Source organism: Uloborus diversus, chromosome 9, assembly GCF_026930045.1.
Source record: "Uloborus diversus isolate 005 chromosome 9, Udiv.v.3.1, whole genome shotgun sequence".
NCBI classification, from domain to species: domain Eukaryota; kingdom Metazoa; phylum Arthropoda; class Arachnida; order Araneae; family Uloboridae; genus Uloborus; species Uloborus diversus.
In genome coordinates this window covers 134111159-134134611 of record NC_072739.1, presented here as the reverse complement: position 1 = coordinate 134134611, position 23453 = coordinate 134111159, and the positions used below count along the sequence as shown (strand labels likewise).

The window sequence follows — 23453 nt, the reverse complement described above, 5'->3', positions numbered from 1 at the left end:
GCCACAAAACTTTTAAAAAAAACTCAAAAAATGGTACAAAATACATGAAAATACTAAATTTGGCAACAGTAAAAACCTAAAAGCTGAAAAAACCTAAATTGGCAACACCAAAATAAGGAACAGCAACCCTAAAAAGTCCGTAGGGAATGCCAAATTTGGCGCGTAATTTTTGGGGGTGTATATCAAAGTTATACCTTTTTCGCCTTCAGTTCTCATCTTTAAATGAATTTATGAAGAAATTATACTGGTTTTGTAACATACAGCTTTCTGCATCCATAATACGAGTTCATGTGCAATTATTATTATTTTGAATAATCAATTGGAAAAAAATTTCGTCGGTGCAATAGACACTAAAAGAGCACCCGTTACGGTCAAAATGTTGGGTTTCATTTAATTTTTTGTTTACTTTTGAAATGGATTTAGCAATCGCTGTCGAGTAATTAGCATTCCGTAAACTTCATCCCAATCATTTGGTCAACGTCTCATTAATGAAGCGTTGCATTAATTTAAATGTGGATAGGTAATAAATAAACAAATAAAAACATCGCCGGTGATTTGTTCTGGTGATTGGACGTACCATGCAAAAGGCAAAAGTATTGTATTTCCGTGCAGTATTGCTTACAATTTGACAATTGACATGTTTTCTCATGACAGCTGAACAGTTCTATTTGTATAGCAGCATGTCTTTAATTTCCTGCAGGTGCAAAGTTTAGTTTGCTTTCAAAGGAAAGAAATAATTTTTGCGTCTCCTGGCACAAGTTAGACCGGGTCCGCTAGTTTCTTCGCTCTCAGTTATGTCGTTCGCAAACACTGTTGTAATTTTGGGTTTATATCTATTTAATTTTTGTAAATGTAACGACTTGTACAGTGACAGAGTTTTAAACTATGACGAGGAAACATTCAAGAAAAATATTGGTGGTAGTGTACCTCATTTTGTGAACTTTTATGCTCCTTGGTAAGAAATTTGGTGTCTTTCTTATTATTTTTTTTGGCTCATGTGTAAATCAAAACAAAATAATTAAAAGTTTTGAAGAATTGCGTTTTCCTTTTCGATCATGCAGTAAGTTTTTTTTTCCAAAGAATTGTGATACTTCCCCCCTTTTATATTATCCTAAAAATGTTCTGTTAATTCTTCAAGTGTCTATGATTTTTTTTTCTTTTTTTTTATTGATTAAAAGAAGCCAAAACGAATGCTGTTTCAGTAGAGTGTAAGAATTTTCTCTGCCTGTTTTTTTAAGTCTTACTTGCTGTCAGGTACTTGTGATTTTTAGTTCAGGTGAATCAGTGTACGATTGTTATTGTTTGTGTTCATTATTTACTGTTACTGACTTAAAGAAAAGTATTGATTGCTTTTGTCACAGACATTCCTAATAAGTTTGATTTTTAGATTTGACAATAATCTTAGTGCAGCTTTATTTTGCATGTAAGTATTTAACTTGCTTCAAACCCTTTTAGGTGTGGCTACTGCAAACGTTTGAAACCAGTATGGGATGAACTTGCCGAAAAGTATAATGTTGATTCAACTGTTCAGAAACTTGCTATTGCAAAGGTATTCTTTTGGTGCTTTGTAAGATTTTATGTGACTCATTCTGAGTGAATACTTCCAATGAAAAGGGCCAGATTAAAGCATGGGCCCAGGGCACCAACATTTGGGAGGCTTCAAATCTGTCAGTAAAATTTTGATTTCGGACTCATTCCATATTGCACTATAGCAAGATGTAAATATTAAATGTAGAAAACAAATCCTTGTAAAAATTTAATCTGTTTCGCAAATTCTAAAACCACTCCAAGTTCGTTCTACATTTATAACACTTTTTAAAGTTATACCATAGATAATTTTTATATTAATAGCTTTTTCCAACAGGCAAAGTTTGACGACATCTTATACTATCATGTTTAGTTATCATAATACTATGTCACTTCTATATTTTGTACCATAAGGTACCACCAAATTTAGTACAGATATGTTAATACGCAAGTATCAAGATATTTTGCTGCTTCTGCATGTAAAATTAGCTCAAGGTAGGGAGGGGGGGGGGGGGGAGCAACAAATAAATTTGGTGCCCAGAGTCTTCAAAAACTTTAGTTTGGCCCTGCCACTGAACAAAACAAATTTGATGGAATAGAATTTTCCCACATAGACAAGATATGCTATTCTACATGTTATTAATTCATTTTCAAACGTAAGTTGTTTTTTCTATGTCTACACATATGAAGTCTTATTTATTCTTAATTGTATTTCTAGGTTGATTGCACTTCTGATACTCCATTATGTGCAGAAGAAAATATTTCTGGCTATCCTTCGTAAGTAGTCAATATTTTAAATTAAATTAAAATTGTGTGACAGTTAATATTGTTTACCCCAATTTTAAACCCTAGTTTAAAAAATATTGGGCCCCCTTCAGGCTCGGGCCCGGGCCAACAGTTGAAAATTTTCCGCCTTGTGCACGCCCCCTGCCCTCCTCCCCCTAAAACTCTTATAAAACTTACACTGCACCGATTTCGAGCCGAGGATTCCCCAAGGGCCGGACCCCGATTAGGCTACTATCTGGTTCCCAAGATGTGCCAAATTCAGCTCCTTGATACATCCTGAGTAAAAAGTGCAAAAATCATGATTCTTGCATTTTTTTAGCAAATTTTTCAAGATCAATTTTTGTGGCTGATATGTTCCATGTCTTGCCATTTATTTAATACCGAATTCAGTAATTTAGAAGTTGTTTTGTTATTTCTTGTTTTTATCTTACTTCTACTGCGTACTGTTAATATCTTAAGAATGAGAAAAACTTACTCTACTTTATTTCATATTCTGCACTACTTGCAATTGAAAAAATAAGTGTTTGTTTTGAGAAATATTTCGTTGCATGTGTCTTACAAGGTATAATCATTTTGTAAGACTCGTTATCAACTTCTGAAAAGTGCAAATAAAGTGCTTTAAATAATTTCAACTGTTCTAGAGTCTTTGAAAATTATTTAAGTTTTTGAAATTCCTTGAAATGTTCTTCAGTTTTGTCTCTTATGAAGAAAATAAAGTATCAGTTCCCCAAATGGCCAGAATATTACTCTTTCATTTTTATTTTCTGAATTTCTACACCATTTCTTTTAAACCATTTTGTACAATTTTTATACTGTAGGGCATCTAATGAAAGGGGGGGGGGGAGAGGGTTTGTTGGGGAAGTGAGCAAAAACAAACTACACTAAAAACCGATATAAGCAAATGATGATATGCATCTTTTTTCTCCTGTCTCGTTTTTCCTCTCTGTTGATTAATGTCAACAATTTGTTGAACAAGCAATTTTTATTTTGATTGATCTTGATTTGCCAAAGAATGCATAACTTTTAAAAAACTTTGTTCACCTGTTTTTCTTCAGATTTTTGTTGCCTAAATTACCTCATATAAGACCTCAAAATACGGATTTTTATATCTGTTTTTCAAAAAAATTCCCGGACCCTCTGAAATTTTGGATGTTCTACATCCGACTTAAAGGGATACTCTCCTATTATCCTTACCACTACAAGGTGAATACAAAAATAAGAAAATAAAAGTAACCGTCCAACTGTGGAATCATTAAAAATTGAGACAAAAAAACATCTATGTTATTATTTTTATGCGTGTCTGTGTGTGAGTCTATATGTATACATGTGTGTGTGTGTCAGGGCAATGTGCGAATCCGGACCCCTCCCGAAAATAATTTCTGGATACGACCTTGGGTACAATTAAATTGTGCACCATAGTTTTACCCTGTATGAATTTAATTGAATCAAAATTTAAACTATTAGAGTGCAAAATAGCTGAAGTAAGATGTTGATTTAAACATTTCAGACTTATATATTATCCAGCTAATGAGATGAAAGGTGAAAAATATCAAGGAAAACGAGACTTAACTGGACTAGAAGATTTCATTTATAACCATTTAGGCAGAAAAGAAAAACAGCCAAAAGTATATTTTTTATTTTGTTTCTTTCTTCTGATGAAAAATTCTACTTTGGGTATTTAATTTAAAATTTCTCTATTAGTTTGCTTGTTGACCAGTTTTGCCATCGGTTTAGTGTTTTTAACCTACTTCCTCTTTATTTTAAACTTTGTGATCTTACTATATGCCTTTATGTTGACAAAAAAGTAAATGAATTATCAAATAAAATATTGTTACTTCGATGCAACTTCAAACTTTCTTTAAATGATGACACAATTCTTGAGAAAAACACAGGATAACTATGTACAGGAAATGTAGTTACAACTGCTAAATCAGTCATCAGCAATCAAGCAAATAACAAATAAACACCATAAACTCAACGGCCACATACATATTTACTTCAAAATATGCAAAAACAGAGCGAGAGGCTAATACACAGAGCCAAATACATGCTCTCAGCATTAGGGCTCAGACCAGTCTGACTTTTTATCATGCGTGGAGGCTTGCTTCTTGATGTTTCCTTTTTATTCCATTCACAAATCTTAGCCTGCAGAAATGGAGGGACCATATACTTCATTCGAATGTAAGGGGGTTGTATATTCATTACAAGAAACTACAGGTTAAGTTACTACACTAATTTTTAGATGAAGAATAATGGAATAAATGCCAAATTTAGCTAGATTACAACAAATTAATCATAAAAATAATTACTATTTACAGAATTTGTAACAATATGTTAAAATGACTGTCCAGTTCCTTACTTTAGTAGCTATTTCTTTTTAAATATTAGTTATCACTTAATCTAAGATTTTTATTTTTTATGAAAATTATAAAGTAATCTTCACTATTCTAAAAATGGAGTATAGAGAAAAGTACTGACACATGAAACATGGTGCAATATTGAAAATGTGCATATCTATTCGAAATAGAAAAAATAAACTAAAAATTGAGCGCTAATTTAACTATTTAACTTTTGTATTTAGCCGCAATTATGTGCTGATTGAGTATAGAATATATTATTTTTCACATTTCCCATATATATATATATATATATATATATATATATATATATATATATATATATATATACAAACAATAAATGAAATAATAAAATAATGTGAAGGATTATTCAGCCTAGGCCCTAGCTAGGCCCAGCCTATAGTCCATATATATAAACCAACAAGGAATTGATTATGACCTGATATTACTAAAATACTTAAATTTATGCTTTACAATTTAAAAATGTTGGGATTTAACTATCCATAATAGTGTTATGTAAAATGTCAGCTGTGAAGATCATTTTTTAATATTTTATTCGGTTTTACACAGCTTTTATATTTGTTTTGTCTTTAGTCGGTACACTTTGTCGGTACATATTATGCTTATATGGCATAAAATAACATAATTTGTTTTTCGTTACTGAATTTGTTCACCTTAGTTTCTTTTTCAAGTCATAGTTAAAGAAATTATATTTAAAAAATACACTTTCCGCCGATTAATCTGCAAAATTTGGCCGATTACTGATTACTGCCGAATAATCGGTGCATCCTTAGTTTCAATATTTTGTGTTTTAAAAGTTTTCGTTGAAAACTTATATTTTTGTACAGTAGAAGACCGTTATAACGCCGACCTGTATAACGCAATTCTCTATAAACCGCACTACTTTTCAGAAGTAAGCAATAGGTTTTGAAGTTAAAAAAATCCCTCTGTTTTGCTTTGCAAAAATAAAAATTGTTAGACAAATTAAATTTTGAAAGTTTTTCATCTTTCCATCTTATTTTAAAGCTTTTAAATTGAAAATTAGTACTCATAGTAAACAGAAAATACCAGATGCTCTTGAAAATGCAGTTGTTATGCAAACCATGAAGCTAGCAGAAGTGCAGGATTTTGATTGTGAAACATATTTATTTGTGAATAACTAATTGTAATATTGGTGATTTAATACTCATTGCAGATAAAACTCATTCAGAAGTGCTAATATATAGATATATTCTGAATATTAGTTTCAAAATTTGTGAAATGATATATAACGCAAAAACCTGTATAACGCAAAAGCTCTGGTCCCAAGGTGTGCGTTATAACGGTCTTCTACTGTAGTACGTTGTAATTTGAAATCAATATATTTTTAATAATTCATTATTATTATATGTATTGAATTAGCTTTCACAGTTCATATAGTTTGGTTATCAGGCTATTAGGACTGACACTGCCAAATTTATTTGTTCCAAGGCTTTTGTTAGAGATTCTAATGTATTTACGTGCATTGTTGTTGATGTTCCAAACCATTGATCAACCATTTTTTGTCTATTTCATTCTATTTTTCGTCTGTTTCAAACTATTTTTGGTCTATGTATCGAATTATAAGTGCAAACATCAATGGTGCACCTCTACTTCTATAGGCACTAGTGTTAAAACATTATTGATTACTCCAAAAAATATCCTTAAAATAGAGGTGCAGCACTGATGAAAAATTTATATGTTTTGAAACATAAATGTTCAATTTTAAAGCACCGATGGTATCAATGCATTGACCAAAAGAAACTTTGATATTCTGACACACAAGCACGTTTTTTCCCCATCTCACAACTTTGCTTGCTCAGTAGAAATATAGACTTTTTTTTACAGGTTTCATCATCCAAGTTGGCATCCACTGCTGAAAGCGTTGCATTCGTTCTTAATGATGAAAACTTTCACAATACCATTGACAAGGGACTGCATTTTGTCAAATTCTATGCTCCTTGGTGTGGACATTGTATGAAAATGGCACATGCTTGGGAAGAACTGGCAGAATTTTCTCAAAACGATAAATCTGTTACCATTTCAAAAGTAAATATTTTTTTAATTGTTTACCTTAACTGTCAGGGGCTTGAATGTATGTACTCAAAATAACACTATGCATATATTTAATGTTGCTTTTTGAGATTTTCGAAAAGCAATGTTTGAGGTATAGCTTCCTAACTATATTCTTTTCAGGTCAGGGCTTTGCTTGATTTGGTATGTTGTTCGCATAGGTATTTCCTTTGCTCTAGTAAAAATGTTTTAAAAAGTGATGGGGGAGGTAGAAATTGCCATAACATGACTTAGAAAACATCTATACTAATAACATTTTTTCGAACGTGCTAATCTCAGGTACTACTGGTTCCCATTGAAAAATTCTTTTTGTGTTGGAATGGTCCATTTATTGAGCAAGGCTGTAGGCTACATAACATTACGCTATATGACTAATAGGAGTGGAGCAGCAATAAATTGAAATTAAATCAATAATAATCATGATGTCTTTTTTATTGCATCAATAGCTCGGAATATTGTTGCACGAATAGCTCAGTCAGTAAAGCGCTTGACCAGAATCTGTAAAATCTCGGGTTCGAAACCGGCTGCAGGTGAGATGATGAGCAGCATGTTTTACGTGGCTCGTTTGAAAATTAATTAATTTAAAACTCAAGGGTTTTTAATTTTTTTTTATTGATTTTTTTTTATTTTCTTATTTAATGGAAAACCTCAAAGTGAATAAAGGTTGTGTATTTTTTTACCATATATATATAAATAAATAAATATATATATATATATATCATAGCCTAATGTACTTAAAATAGTTTTTAATACATTATTGTTGTCTTATTAATGTGGGTAAAACTACGAGGCACAGCTAAAAATAAATAAAGGAAAGTATAAATTCTTTTTCAATATTATTACTGACCCAGGCAATGCTCGGTATGTTTGCTAGTGCTATATATATATATATATATATATATTCTTAGTTACCGCGAGATGTTTTTTTACATTTATATTTCACACATTGAAAGTTGAAAAAATGTCTCAAAGTAATGAAACATATTTTCATGCTTTGTATTAAAAAAAAATAATAGCATCATTAAAAACAGGGTGGGGGGGGGGGCAACTGTAATTTTTTAAATATTACATTTGAATGTTTTGTGAATTAAAAAACCTTGCAGTCCGACATTAAACAATTTCCATTTCGGTGTTGGTGTTAAAACTAAACATACATTAGACTTCATGTTGTAAATATGGTACAATTAACCAATGTCCTAAACTCTTGCTTCAGCTTACTTCTCAGCGGAACTTAAGTGTCAAAGACGAGAAACAGACCAAGGTTAAAAACAAGAACAAAATTTTTTGAAACTGATTAAACTACTTTTGAATTTACGCAAGTGCAAGGGTGTGCACAGGAGGGGGGAGACACCTGTTGGCCCTGATCCGAGCCTGAATGAGGGCCCAAGATTTTTTTAATGAGGGGGGGGGGGGGAATATATGTAAGGATGTAGGGGTATGCTGACAAATAATCTATTAGTGCTTTCAGCATTTTTCAATTTTAAATTGAAAACTAGATTGGTCTCTTGTACATTGTGCAGTTGATGCAGTTCACTTACATACTGTCCACTTAAATTATGCATTGGAGTGCTGCCAGTAGTATATTGGCATTTTGTACAATTGTTGCACATAAATTGACACATGGTACACTACAGGGATACTTTATTATTAGTGAGTTGGTGTACCCACAATCTGTGTACTGGTACATTGTTCATTAGTATATTGTACTTATCAAAATACATTGTTATGCTGTAAGACTGGCATGTTGTATCTTGTTATACGGCCATTGGATATTGGTTCATACTACACCAGAATAATATGCTTGGGTATGTTGTATGCAGGTATTTTATTATAGTTTGAATAATAAGCTAATTTTTATTTATGACTAAAACTAATTGAAAGATGTGCTAATGATTGCATTTTAAATTTAATTTTATTCCTTTTAAAAGAGCAAGTTGAAGTAAGGTCACAAATTAATCTTTTCATTGGCTAAAATGAAACAGGTTATAGATTAAGAGAATCATCTATAAAATGTGTTTTCAAACTTAGATTTTAGTAGCTGCTTTCAACATTATTAATTTTAGTGCCTGTAATTTAGTAAAATACATTTATTTTAATTTTGTTTTGCTAATGTTAGTGTAGTTTTAGCTTCATACAAATTAAACAACTTTACTTATGGTTTTAAAAGAGACTGATCTTGTGATTAATTTTTAACGATCTTAGTTTTAAAAATTAACTTTTATTTTTTAATTTTTATAAATTAAAATCTTTTACTAAGAGAAATACCAATGGTGTTAGTAATTTATCATTATTGATTTAAACTAATTTTTTTTGCAAAAGATCACAAACATTTTCGTTGAAATTACGTATTCAGCTAAAAAGGAAATATATTTCAGATTGATTGCCCTGCTAACAAAAAATCTTGTGCAGAGTTTGATATTAAAGGATTTCCTACACTGTTATGGATCGTTAACGGGAAAAAGGTAAAGTCTTTTTCATGAAGCATTTTTGCTGCATTTTCGTTAATATATTTAAGTGCAAGATGATGCTATGATTAACATAACTGCTGGTGTACAAAGTTGAAATGCTGCAGTATTCATTGAAGTTCGCTGCTATTTTTTTTTTTTTTTTTTTTTTTTTTTTTTTTAAGGAAGAAAAGGAAGTCATGAACTTAATTTTTTTTCAAATGAAAAATGAGATGTTTTGAAAAACGAAAAGTGAGCAGAGGGTGAAATGTTTTTTTGTTTTTTCTGTAAAATTTCAATACAGAATTCTTTTGATGCACATTGCTTCATATGTATGAGTGATAGGGCCAAGGGCATATTTTTTTTTTTTCTTTTTGCATCACATTTTATTTCTGTGGCAGTACAAAAATATGAAACTTTTATTAACATGAAATCTGATTCATATCCTTCCAAGGGTAATTTCACTTAATGTAATTCAAAGGAGTTCTGGTGCAGTTTAAAAGTTGAATATTGTCCAATTTTCACGAAAGGCCTTTTGGTACTCTTACCACTTGAAAATAAATATGTATGGGAAACAGGGTTCTAATATGTCTGCAGAAAATAAATGCCTCAACTTGATGCTGAATCTGACATTTCAACATTCTTACATAAAGCCTAATAATATCTGCTAATAATAAGAACTGCTTCTCTGATTAAAATGTAACATTTGACATTTTGTTTGACTATATTGTTTAAAGTTTATTCCAAGAAAATTTGTGTCAATTTTTGAAAATTCCTTTTTTTTTTTGCATCAGAATAATTACTATCGGAACAATTTTTCGTTTTAATTGCAAAGAACCTGTTTCTAGAATGTTGCATTCAGACCATGCTATTAAAGAAAAACCAGGGGTTCCATCAAAAAAGTTGTCATTGAAAATGGTTATCTAAAAAAAATTAAGAAACTGTGGTTAGACAAAGAACATCTGAGCTCAAGTCTAACTTAGTTGAATCCTCCCCCCTTTTTTTCATTGTTGTTGTATTTTTAAAGCTGTGCATAGGGTTACTATTAAGTCAGCAGCATAGCAAAAATTGAATTTTAAAGGTGTTGTCAAAGAATTATTATTGTGATGCACTGGTTCATTCGTAAGCAGACAGCAAAGCCATGCCAATTCTTTTAAAGATAAATTAAAGCTTGTTTTTGTTTATAAAATATTGTTGCTTTAAAAATAAGTATTTTGAGCAATTGAAAATGATCTAAAGTTGAAGACTATTAACATGTAAGGCAAGGATGGATGTTTTGTACCTCTTTTGGTGAATATCAAACTTTCTGGCATAGTCTTTGTCGATTCAAGCAAAAAAAGATAGACAAATCATACCTTCAAAGTTTCGAAAGTTCTTAAATGTAGCATATTTTAAAATACAGAAAGTTACAGGCATAGTTTTGTTCTTCCCAAAAAAAAATTCCTGGCTGAGCTGTACCTTTTCTCACTTGTGATTTTTGATAAAAATTCGGAACAGCTTCATCTCCCGTCAGGGGCGCCGACTTGCAAAAATTATTGGGGAGGCTAGACGTCCTCAGGAGTCTAAGGTGGTACATAATCCTGAAGAGCTTCCCCCCCCCCTCACTGAAAAAAAAAGAAGAAAATATCATATTTTTGTTCCTTGAAACTACTGGTTTACATATTTTCTTTTCTTCTTTTTCAAAATTGTAGTTTCAAAAATGCAGTCATGTTAGATGACATTAAGGAAAGGGGACTCTCCTTTGGAAAAAAAAATTTGGAAGTGATGCTATAAAAAGCGCATCTGTATTCCATCTGTGATGATATGAGAGGAAGGAATGGGACTTGGAACTCTCCTTTGGAATTTTCAAAAGAGAAGCTCCCCAAAATACCATTCCAGACGATCTTAAGTAATGTTAGGGAGAGGGGAAGTTTGGGGAATTTACCCTGGAGATTTTTTGAAACACTCGCACTAAACATAGCAGTTTGAGGCCTTTTGTAACGAGGGAGTACACAGGCTTTTCCCCAGTAATTATTTGAAACTGAATTTCCAAAACCGCAATTTTAGACAGCCTACAAAGATGTTAGGATGTTGATTCTACCCGGAAAATTTGAACTTCTAATCCTAACAACTCAGTTGGTAATCTTCAATAACTTTAGGCAAAGGAATGGAATTTGGTGCATTTCCCCGAAGTTTTTAGAAATTTAAGTTCTGAAAATGCTACTTTTGACCATCTTTTAGGGATGTTAGAGAAAGGCTATGTTCGAAGGCTTTCCCCTGAAAATGTTTTGAAATTAAAATCCTACTAAAGGCTGCATTTCATTACGTTAAGGGAAGGGGTGGGGTTTGGAACTCTATAGAGAAAATTATTCAAAATTGGAAGTTTTAATTTTTTTTTTTTTTTTTTTGTTGCCTTTGATGACCTTAGGTTTGATGACCCTAGGAGTTCGGTACTCACCTCTTAAAATTTTTAGAAAGTGAAATTCATGAAGCCTAATTTTAGAGCATCTTTGTTGACGTTATAGGAATGGGACTTTGGAGACTTTCCCTCGGAATTCGACCCTTTTTTGAGTGTAATTTTATAGGGAGAGCATCAGTTACAAAATGACAAGCAAAAAGAAATTTGTCTTCACTCTTCACATAAAACACTCCTCAAGCAAAAGTACTTGCCACTCTCTCTAAAAAATGACACTCACAAACCCAAATTATTTGGGGGGGGGGGCGAGCCTCCCCCAAGTTTCATGGAGTCTGCGCTAGTGTCTCCGGTGCATGATCTTTTGTTGCAGTTTTTTTTTTTTTATCTAAACGATCATCATTTTTCTTTAAACAATATGCACCATTTGGAGCATGTTTATTTGAGGTTCTCAAATGTTTCAAATATTGTTTTTGTGCAGATCCAGAAATATCAAGGAGGAAGAAATTTAATGGATTTTAAGAGATTTATTGCGGACATGAAAGCTGCTCATAAGGACGAAATTGAGAGTGAAGAGGAAGAAAAAGTGCCAGAAGAGACAGAAAAATCAGTAATGACTTAATTTATATCGTCATTTTGCAATCATTTCAAAAAATTACCTCATGGTATAAGTGTGTAAAGGTTACAACTGTCATTTCAAATATTTCAGGATAATATAGTTGTTGAGCTCTCTGGTGCAAATTTTGATAGTGCCATTGCTAAAGATTTCAGCTTTGTTAAATTTTACATGCCTTGGTAAGTAAACCATAATTTCTGTTTCAGATTTTTTTCAAATAGTATCGTTACACATCCACATGAACTAATGTCTATAGCTAAAAAAATCTCCCTACAAATTGCTTAAGACAATAACACAAAATCTTTGAGTATTTTTGTTACTTTTTTTTCGTCTGAGGCTAACTGGCAAATAATATTCTGTATTGGTAATCTGTTAGTTGGTAGAAATTTATATAATTTACTGTCAGTCAATATTAATGAAATAGTTATGTAATAAAATAGTAATGGGAATTTTTAGCAGAGCTCAAATTAACCAATCTTATTCTTAGTTTCAATATATTTAAGACTTGATATTTATTTCATACCAAAATGCTTTAAAATTGCTTTATGGTTTTAGACAATAATGAAATAATATGCATGTGTAGAATTTGCACCATTCTTTGCTACTGAAGTTTCAGTATCTGCATACTTATACTTGATTATAATTTGTGTATAAGTGTTTAGCGAATGGAGAATTAGTATCATTCAAATATTAAAGTTAAAATATAAAGTTTTATTGTATGAGTTTATTTCTTTTTTTACAGGTGTGGTCATTCAAAAAGACTTGCACCGGTATGGAATGAGCTTGCTAAAAAATTTGTTAGAAGTACTGAAATCAAAATTGCTGAAGTTGATTGCAATCAAGATGAGGAGTTATGTCAGAAATATAAAGTAAATTCCACGATGGATTGATTTTTTTTTTCATTTATTACTTTATTTTACTCTATTTTAAATTGGAAGTCATAGTAAACTCCCGATTATCTGCGGAATAGGGTAGTAAAGTAACCTCAGATAAGCAAAATCTGTAAAAACGATTTTACTGTATGCAATAGCTTAAAAGATCAATAACACTCACATGCACTTTAACAACCGCTAAAACAATAGGGTAAGTTCACAAGTAAGAGACAAGGGTCCAGTAGTAGACATTCATGAGTTTGGACTTAAATAATAAGCTTTTTAGGCGGGTAAAACTGATGTTGCTGTGGCCCATGAATATGGTGCAACCATCGAGTGTTATCAGAGTGAATTTTATGAGCCAATTGGTATTTACAAGGCAGTGGTGAAAGGTTTGTGAAAATCTACCACGAGATTAACTGGTGTTTCATGTTCATTTGATTTTGTTACGGATTTACTCACTTTACACATCTTGGAATGTCTGGTCAAGTGGTTATATCACTTATGAAACCACTGCTAGGAAAAGGATATTGTCTGATCACGGACAGCTTCTATACTTCTCCACAGTTGGCCGATATACTAGTGCAACTGTATTCTACTAACACATACGATACAGTCCGTGCAATAAGGAAAAAGTTCCTAAATGATTTCAAAATAAAAAACAGAAAGGTGACATTCTCCCTTTTCAACATAGGAAAAATTACTGCTTTAAAATGGTACAGGAAAAAAGATGTTTGTATGATTTTTTCAGTCCATACAGCAGACATGATTGAGTATGAAGATAAAAAAAAAAGAAAAGAAATTGAACCTGAAAGTTGTTCATGATTATAACAACACAATGGGAGGTGTTGATAAAGTTGATCAACATCTTACAGACTACCCTGTTGCAAGAAAACAAGGCAAAAAATATTACCAAAAGATATTTTTTCATCTCCTAGACCAAGCATTATTTAACTCCTTCATTTTGTATAGTTCCGCAAGAGGTGCGAAAAATAATATGAACTACAGAATAGCAATTGTTGGACAAAATAAGTTGAAAGTTCAGCTTCTAGGACTAGGGCATCCTAGTCTGAACTTGCTATGCCTCACATGTCGACACTTCCCAGAACACATTCCATCATCAGGGAAAAAATCTGCTCCAACCAGACAGTGTTTTATATGCTGTCATAAAACCAATGAAAAAGGAAAAAAGATAAGACTTGAGACATGAGTTTATTGCAAGGAGTGCGACATACGCTTGTGCACAGTACCGTGTTTTGGGACATACCATACTGTAAAAAATTTGTAAAATTTACTTATTAACACCATGTTATTGTTTGTATATTACATTTCACTAGTTATATTTTATATTGAGCTTCAAAATGTTGTTCAGTTTGCTCATTTCAAATAAGATGTGTGTGTAATCCATTTTTTTATGTGTATGCAAAAATTATAACAATAGTACTTATTGTATTTATTTTTTAAAATTTTTAACAAAAAAATATCCTAACTTCTATAATGATATAAGGAACAAAATTAAACAGTCAAAAAAAAAAAAAATCCCCCATTTTTTCTGTAACTCTTGCCACTGTTAAAGGGTTAAGAACTTGTTTTTACTGAAATTTTCAAACAACTTAGCCGAAGAGTAAGTTTGTTCCATATAATAATTTTTATATATTTCAGTATTTAATAATCTATGTTTTGTAAGTTTTATGGTTTCTTCCCATTCTCTAAAAGTATTCCCAAAAAATATTTTAAGAGAAATGCATTGATTTTTGTAAACAAATTAAATTCTGCCACACAGTTGAAATGGTCTCTGAAAGAACAGGACCGTTAAGTGCACAATTATGCATACTCCCATTTTATGTGTAAAACGATATTTTTTGAAATTTCGAATCAAATTGTGATTTACGAAATTTTGTTCCAGAAGGGATCATGTCTTTTTGTCTTGTTTTATTTCTAAATAACTATGCTGTCAGGAGTTTATTATCAATATAATTTAGTGCCATAAATTTTGATAAAATGGTTGTACCCAAAACATTATTGAACATTGCTATAGGAATGTATTCTTCAATAAAAACCTATCTAATTTAATGACTCTTAAGTTTAGATGATACCATATTGAAAAAATTTCTTTTTTACTAAAGTGTGAAATATTCTGAAAATACAAAACAGAATGTATCGAGGTAAAGAATGATCTCTTCATAACCTAATTCCATGATTTTTTTTTTTTTTACATAAAACATTTTATCAGTAAAATTATTTTCTTTTCCAATTTTTGAGTTGTTTTTTCCATCGTATGTGATATTTGTATAAAATTTAAATAAAGAGTGTTCTTGAACATAACATACTTTATACTTATCTCACATAATTTTATGCATAACGTAATATTTAAATGTGAAAATGTTCCGCAGGTAAGCAAAAGAAAAAAACTTTTTTTTCTTTACATTAAAAAATCTTTCTAAACTTTTTAAGTATATATAGACTCTTACTTTGGTTTGTAGTGAATCAGCCTTACTTGCAATTTTTTTAAATCTGGAGAAAGCATGGAAGTGTTAAAATTAGCCAAGGAATTAAAAATAGCATTATTTTTTTTCTTTTTAATGGATTGTGTTCATTAAATGAGTGACCCATTCCAAACGTAAATAAGAATAACACGGTTTGAGATAAAAGTGAGCCGTTGGTGAAAAATACATTACCTTCAATTAGTTCTCCAAACTGTATTGTTCTTATTTACGTTTGAAATGGGTCACTCATTTAATAGATGCACTGCATGTATGACAATAACTGGCATTACGTTATGTGAGAGTGTATGTTATTTTGTTGAATGTATTTCAAAGTTCTTAGCTGTTAAAGTGCAACGCTTTTAAAGAATTAACTATGAGTATAAATGCCAATATAATTTATTTTTTGTTAAGTGAGATTTTTACATCATTACCTTTTTCAGGTTGTAGGCTACCCAACAATGCTCCTGTTTAGAAATGGAGAACATGTTACAGAGTATGTAGGTCCTAGAAAACTAGAAGACTTACATAATTTTCTACAAGACTATCTTGTACATAGTGAGCTATAAGTAAGTTTGATCATGTGTTGTGTTAAAAATGGACAAGTTTGTCGTAAAATGTTTTCCAATTTTATTCTTGCATTAACTTTCATTTTAACACTGAGGATTGATTGTATTTGTTGTATGCAGCTGTTACCAAAACTTTCGAAGATAAAGAAATAAAAGTCAAGCCAATGTTGGAAAATAAGAATCGACCAAACCACGCCATCGCTGTGACAACCGGGTTTGAGTGCCTGCTCTAAGAACATCGACATCTTCTCAATGACACCACTATTAGAGAAGATGTGTGCTCAGAAAAAGGCCCATCCATTTCAGAAATATTTCGTTTTATTTTAAATATGTATTTTTTTTTTTTTTTTTTGTAGTTTTGTATGATTTGTTAAATGTAGTAAAACTATCGATGCTCATATTTAATGTGATAGCCGACAGAGTGATGCAGAGGTTAGATGTTGGTCTCTTAAGCGCCCTATGAAGAATGTTCGAACCTGGCTTAAAGCCTGTGTTGTGAGAACTAAATAATTGCCACAGTTTTTGATTAATGTGCTACACATCAGATCTTCTGCTACAATGAATTGCAATTCTTATACAAATTCAATTTTATTGCAACAATTTTTCTTGATCCTGCTCCAAAATTACATTTTGTTGCTTTGAAAATTGCTCCAACATAACTTTCAGCATTTCCTGTACCTAAAATTGGCTAGAAAAGGCTACTACAGTTGAACTCGCTTATAATGAAAGAGAAGGGACCGCGATATTTTACCGCTCGTAAAAAGCGGGCTCATGAAAAAAAATCATTAAAATTCTTACACACTTGCTTTGCTGGTTTTCAATTTGTGTACAGTGGCAAAGAAGGTGGTTAATCCGGATGAACTATCCCTTTGTCTCTTTCTTGCGCTATTGATGTCTTTCTTGGAATTATTCATTGACCAAAACATCATTTCCACCCCGGCTGAAATAGTTTAAGTTTTTCTGCATATCAAAAGACATAGAGTATGTTGATGGTAGTTCAGTTTCAAATTTTTTAACGTTGTCGCTTTTATTGGTTTTTGCATTGTATTAGTTTGAATTTGAGCTACAATGAAATCAGGAATAAGTATATCAGAAGTGATAACATTGACATCAACAAATATAATTTTTCAACGCTTCTCTTACTACAAATTTAAAAAAAAAAGCTGTCATGACTTGTTTTCAGGATTTAAAACTCATAATTTCGCTAGAAATCAATAGAAATTTTATGAATCACAAAAATATTGCTTGTTTAAAGCAGGTTTTGCTCTCATAGAAATAACATAGCAGTAACCAAATATTTCTGATTTATTTGTCAAAATGGAGTTTTTGTTAAATCAGGGCTTGTTATAAGCAAATTCGACTGTGCTGTTTACTAAAAAAGGCAGTATTTATTTCCACAAAAAGGCATTCCATGGATCACAATTTGTTTTCTTTAATGAAGAGCAAAATATGTGCTATAAGCTTTTAGTACAAAAATTTAAAACCAAGTGAAAAATTGATTAATATACATCACTTTTTAAAAGTTGCTCTTTTTATGCATTTAAAGGGTGTTTTTTTAGAGGTATAGAACTTCAAGTTGGCAACACTGTTTGATATGTGTGCCATTTTGATAGGTGTCACTTGTTTTATGTTCAGTTCGGTTTGCCATTTCATCATGAATAGGCAACAAGGCGGTGGGTACAACATGTCACACAGCATGTGTCACAATTGATTTATTGAAAGAAACATTCGGTGAATGAATAATTTCGCGTAATGAACCCGTGAATTGGCCTCCAAGATCATGCGATTTAACAGTGCTGTACTATTTTTTGTGGGGCTATATGGAGTCTCTGGTCTGCACCGATAAGCCACAGACGATTGACGCCTAGAAAGAAAACATCCGCCACCTTATTACTGACATACGGCCTCTATTGCTGCAAAAAGTGAGAAAATTGGACTTTCCAAATGGACTTTCTCCGAGCCAGCCGAGGTGGCCATATGCCAGAAATCATATTTAAATAAAAATGGCAAAGAATCATCTTTCGAATACAGCAAAATTTATGGCAATTAACAACATTTAACTGTGTTTTATTTGAACCTGAAGTTCTCTACCTCTAAAAAAAACACCCTTTATATACACAGGGTGGCGACAAATCAGGGAAATATCAGGAAAATTCGAAAAAATAACAATTCGGGGAAAATTGATTAAATTAAGAAAAAAAAATTCTGCTTTGCAAAATTAAGTACCTTAATTTCCTACGCATCTTCAGCCAGTTATCTGTTGAGAAAAAAGTAAAATTAATGAGGTGTGATTATACACTGCCGCATATTTGTGCATCTTTTTTTCTCAATGTCAAAGTATTGAATCTTAACTTATTAAACACAGGACGAACTTCCTATGATTGCTTCTGTGTCTGTAAAGTTGTTTATTTCACGTAGCTCGAGTTTCACAAGTTCTATGCCACGTAAAATGAACAACCCTACAGGCAAAGAGGAAGCCGTCATTAATGCCTTAGCTGCCTTGCCTTTACTCAGTGTCGTGAAGTAATTAGCGTACTGTTATCACGATTTCAAGAAAAATCTTTGTTTTTTAAAATTAATACGGTTAAAAGCTTAAAATTATTACTTCTTCACATTTTTAATTTAATTTCTAAAATTGAATGTTGAATGACAAACAACTTTGTTTTTTGCCATCATATTATTCGCTGTCACTTCAGATTATACGAAGGGGTTTTTTTTCTTCATAATTTAAAATTCTTTTATTTTAAAACCAAGTCAATTTTTTCTATATATATAGCAATTAATTGATTTTTTTTTTTTTTTTTTTTGCATTTCAATGTTTGTTACTAAAGTAATCTAGGATTTTTTTTCTCCGATAAATAAAAAAAAAATTTGAAATTGAGTTATAAGTTTTTTTTTTTTTTTTTTTTGTTATTTTTGCAGCAATAATTATACTGCTTGAAAATTTAGTTCAAAATTGTTTCCATATAAACTTTTTAGTTTTACTATGATTAGATATTTCTTTAAGAGTGTTTGTAATAATTTCTTAGAATGTTTTAGATTTCCTATTATATTTCCCTGTAGATAATTTAATGTATTATTTTTTACTACAAAAAGAGGAATCTTTTCAAAATATATTTTTAATTAACAGCTTAAATACAAATACAAAAGTGACGACGAGCAACAGGCTCTGGGCCCAGCTAGACTGGTCCTAGTCAATTTACAATCCCCAGTGAAGATCAATGGCCCTCTTAAAACTATCTACTCCCTTGCTCATTACCACCTCTTCCGGTAAGCTGTTCCAAGGTTACCCTACCCTGCTAAAATAATAATTTTTCCTAATATCCATGTTAGCCTGAGATTTAAATAGCTTAAAACAATGACCCCTTGTCCTGTTTTCAGTGCTAAACTTCAGCCCCGTAACATCTTTCATTTTAATAAATTTAAACAACTGAATCATGTCCCCTCGGTCTCTTCTTTGCTCAAGACTACATTTTTAGCCTTCTAAGCCTGGAATCATAGTCTAAATGAGAAAGTCCATTTATTAGCCTTGTAGCCCGCCTTTGAACCCTTTCCAATACATCAATATCTTTCTTAAGATAAGGAGACCAAAACTGATCAGCATACTCCAAATGAGGTCTTACCAAACTTCTATATAAGGAAATGCAGTGTATTTTAACATGGTTTTTTATAACAGTAGTTTTATAACATACAGTGTATTTTAACATTAACGTTTTAAACATTGCATTTTATTTAATATGCAATTGTTTTCAAGTAGAGCAAAGCAAGGAAGCCATTATCATTGGTAACGTAAATCAAGGAAATTTGGTGAACTTAATCAGGGAAGTCAGGGAACTTTTTTTCAGTTTCTGTCGCCAACGTGATGCAATCAAGAGAAAAAAAACAATCCGAAAACATGCATATAATCCCAAAAATTAAAAAAAAAAATTTCAACACTTTCAAAATTTATTTTTAAAGAGAAGTTGAGTTTAATATGTTAGTCTGTAAGAACATGTTGATTGAACACCAAGGAGACATATTAGAACCAGGATTTTTTTTTTCTTTTTTTTTGAGGGGGGGGGGGGGACTTTCATTTTTTTTAATCCCATTTTTCAATTTGGAGTATTCTGTGCTACCACATGTTGTTGCTGATCCCCTTGATCTGAACCCCTAAACCAAGACCAAGAGATCATGTCGCAGTAAAAGATCAACGGTAGTCCCACTCTCATCCGACAGTTGCCCCACAGAAGCACCGATACAGCAAATAATATGAGAGGGAGAGGCAATAGCCGAGCATAGGCAAGTAGAAAAAGTCTTGGTGGAACCGTCAAAGACCAGACTTCTAATGTGGCCAGACCTTAGCCTAGCTAAGGCAGTTTGGACAAGTCTGCCACCACATGTGCTGCCAATAACAAAATATTGAACACAATTCAGCCAACAATCAAATAGAAATGTGTTACATTCTCAAACCTAAATTTTATGTATTGAAATTATACATTTCAACTTTTTTGCAAGTAAAGGCTTTTAAGACTATATTAATCTTTTCAGAACAATTACATCAAGCATAAACGGTTATCAAGTGAGGCATATGCTCATCCTATCAAGAAGGGCTCATATGAAAAGGAACAAACTGTCACCTTCATCATTCTACTCGATTTCAACAAAGAGTCTACATAAAGATATAACTGTAAGAACCTGATATTTTAAGCAGAACTTTTAATACCTTATGTTTTAATGAATCAAGCAGTTGAATATCAAAAACCCAAACACACTCCTATGAAGTTACATACTGTGGCAATATGTACTGTATTGTGTATTATGTTCGGATTTTTGACGTCCTGCTGCAATGGTTTTTGTGAAATATTTTTCGCATTAATAGCGAAATTTGTTTTCCATGAAAATGTATATCATTCCTAGAAATATTGTGTAGACTTACTTTCATGCATCTAGGACAATTCCAGTGAACCATTTTTTTTTTTTTTTTTTTTGCGACATCAACTGAAATTTTAAAAGCTGATGCTTTAACTTCCATTAAGCATCAGTCATTCCATTTCAAATCAGGCAGGCAGGTATGAAAAGTGTCATATGACCATCAACGATTTTTTTTGAAAAAAATACAGTAGTTACAACTAAGGGACATATGAAATATCCCAAAAGTATTTTGCAAGAAATTGTTTTTTTCTTCAGTTACAGCCTACTAAAATTTTTCACAAAACAGCCATTTTGGAAAAAACGAGCAAAACACTCGATTTGAAATGGACACTATTTCATAAGTATTTAACCTAATTGAAATATTTTTTTTTCTAAAAATAAATAAGGACCCATATATTATTTAGACATCGTTTTTGAAACTTTAGTTAAGTTTTTTGATTAAAAAAAAAATATGGCGAAAAAACTGCATTTTTACCGATTTTATGATTTTTTTCCTCCATGAAAAAAGTTTTTTTGACTAAACAAAGATGGCAGTCTAAAGCCTTTATATGATGGTTTCACAAAAATAATATTTTTCTTTATCAAAAAACTTAATTAAATTTTCAAAAACTATGTCTAAATGATATATGGGTCCTTATTTATTTTTAGAAAAAAGAATTATTCAAATAGGTTAAATACTTTTGAAATAGAGTGTCCATTTCAAACCAAGTGTTTTGCTGGTTTTTTACAAAATGGCCGATTTTGTGCAGAATTTTAGTAGGCTGTAACTGAAGGAAAAAAAAAGTTGCAAAATCCTTTTGGGATATTTCTTACTAGTGGCACCTGCACGGTTTTGTCTGTGGTAGAAAATTAAAAGGTTTTTTGGTTCGCCTGCATATTTACAAATAATGTATGATGAATTTCTCGCCAATTGGCTTGCCCATTTTACAGTTCCACGTTATGATAATTTGATAATTTACTCGTCCATCTTATGATAATTTTTGCTTGGGAAAATGTTCTTAAAATTGGAATAGAAAAAGAACAAAATCGAATTTTCGACATGACTACTGTGAATGATGTTCTTTAAAAAAAAAACGTTGTCATTACTTAAGCCTTTCTTTTTTTTTTTGGAAAAAGTTTTGTTTGAGAGCAATAGCATAGTAAAATGCAATAGAGGGAACTCAGTTGACCAAAGTTGGTTGAGGTTAAGAATTAACTTGCAGGAACCTGAACAAAACATTTTTCTTGATTTTATTCTTTCTTTCATAAGAATGTTGTTGACGTGCTCATAGTTAATATAAACTTCATGGATTTATGGGGTGTCATTGCCTCGAGAGGTTGGACTTCTTTATTTACTTCACATAGAAGACAACACAAGAAAGATTCACAACACAAAGAGAAGAAATAACACCCAGGGCACCAGTAGAAATCGAACCCATGAACTCCAGTATATGAAGCAAAGCTTCTACCCGAGAGCCATATATATATATATATACATATTATAAGAATCATAATTGTTAATGAAAGTTCCCCATCGTGTTCTCTATTCAAGCAGTTACCAATACAAGTATTCTTCTTCAAACATTTTGTAAGTTAACTCCTTCTATCCTATTTTTATTCATTTTTGTTTATAACTTTTTTTTTAGTGATAAAGAAATAGTAATAATGTTTTAACAACTTCAGTGTAATAGTTATTTTACCCTTTAACTGGATATGACAAAATATTTTGTCATACTATGTAGAAAAGCTTCCAATGTGAAACATGTTGCACATAAGTTTATTTTCTGACCAACTCTTGCAATTCACTTGAAAGTGGTTTAGTTGAACTGGTTTTGAAGCTCATTTTTTTAAATTTTTTGTATTAAGTTCATTTTAAAAGTTTTGTAAAAAAATTTCATTTAAAGTTTACTTCATTTAATATTTTGTGAACTATTTAAAGAAACATCTGATTGCTTAATCTTTCATAGGAGTGGTTCTATTTGCATGTTGTAGTCTCATTATCACTTTCCAAGCAGCTTTTCTGATTTTCAGTTGATAATTATTCAATCAAATGCAAAGATACTCATGCAGATGTATAAAAGGCCAATCTGAAATTCAAATTTCAAAACAATATTCATAGCGTTTACCTGCCAAATGTTTTTTCATGTTGATTTAGATGAAAATTACATCATCTGTTAATTTTTGAAGCTATATTTTTATGCAATAATTCGATAATTGATCTCATTTTCAGTTTTTTGTACATAAACTATCATTTACAAATTGTTAAAATGACTTGAAAACTGATTAAATATATTTTGCATACACCTGTTTCATAATTATCTCTTTTTGCATTATGTTTTTGATGTCTTGTCCACAAATAATAAATGCCGGTACAGACTTAACATGAGAATTCAACTTTTATCTGTGAACTATAATATGTATTTTAT

At 31.3% G+C, this 23453-nt stretch overlaps 1 protein-coding gene across 1 annotated transcript; it reads left to right on the top strand.

The window, feature by feature from the left end:
• The first annotated feature begins 395 nt into the window (after positions 1–395).
• LOC129230509 (thioredoxin domain-containing protein 5 homolog) lies at positions 396–23453 on the top strand. The gene is made up of 11 exons (XM_054864911.1): positions 396–955; positions 1456–1549; positions 2246–2304; positions 3821–3938; positions 6537–6737; positions 9137–9223; positions 12079–12207; positions 12307–12392; positions 12956–13082; positions 16012–16137; positions 20665–23453. Exons 1-10 carry the CDS (start codon positions 795–797, stop codon positions 16135–16137), a joined length of 1188 nt encoding a protein of 395 aa, XP_054720886.1. The 5' UTR covers positions 396–794; the 3' UTR covers positions 20665–23453.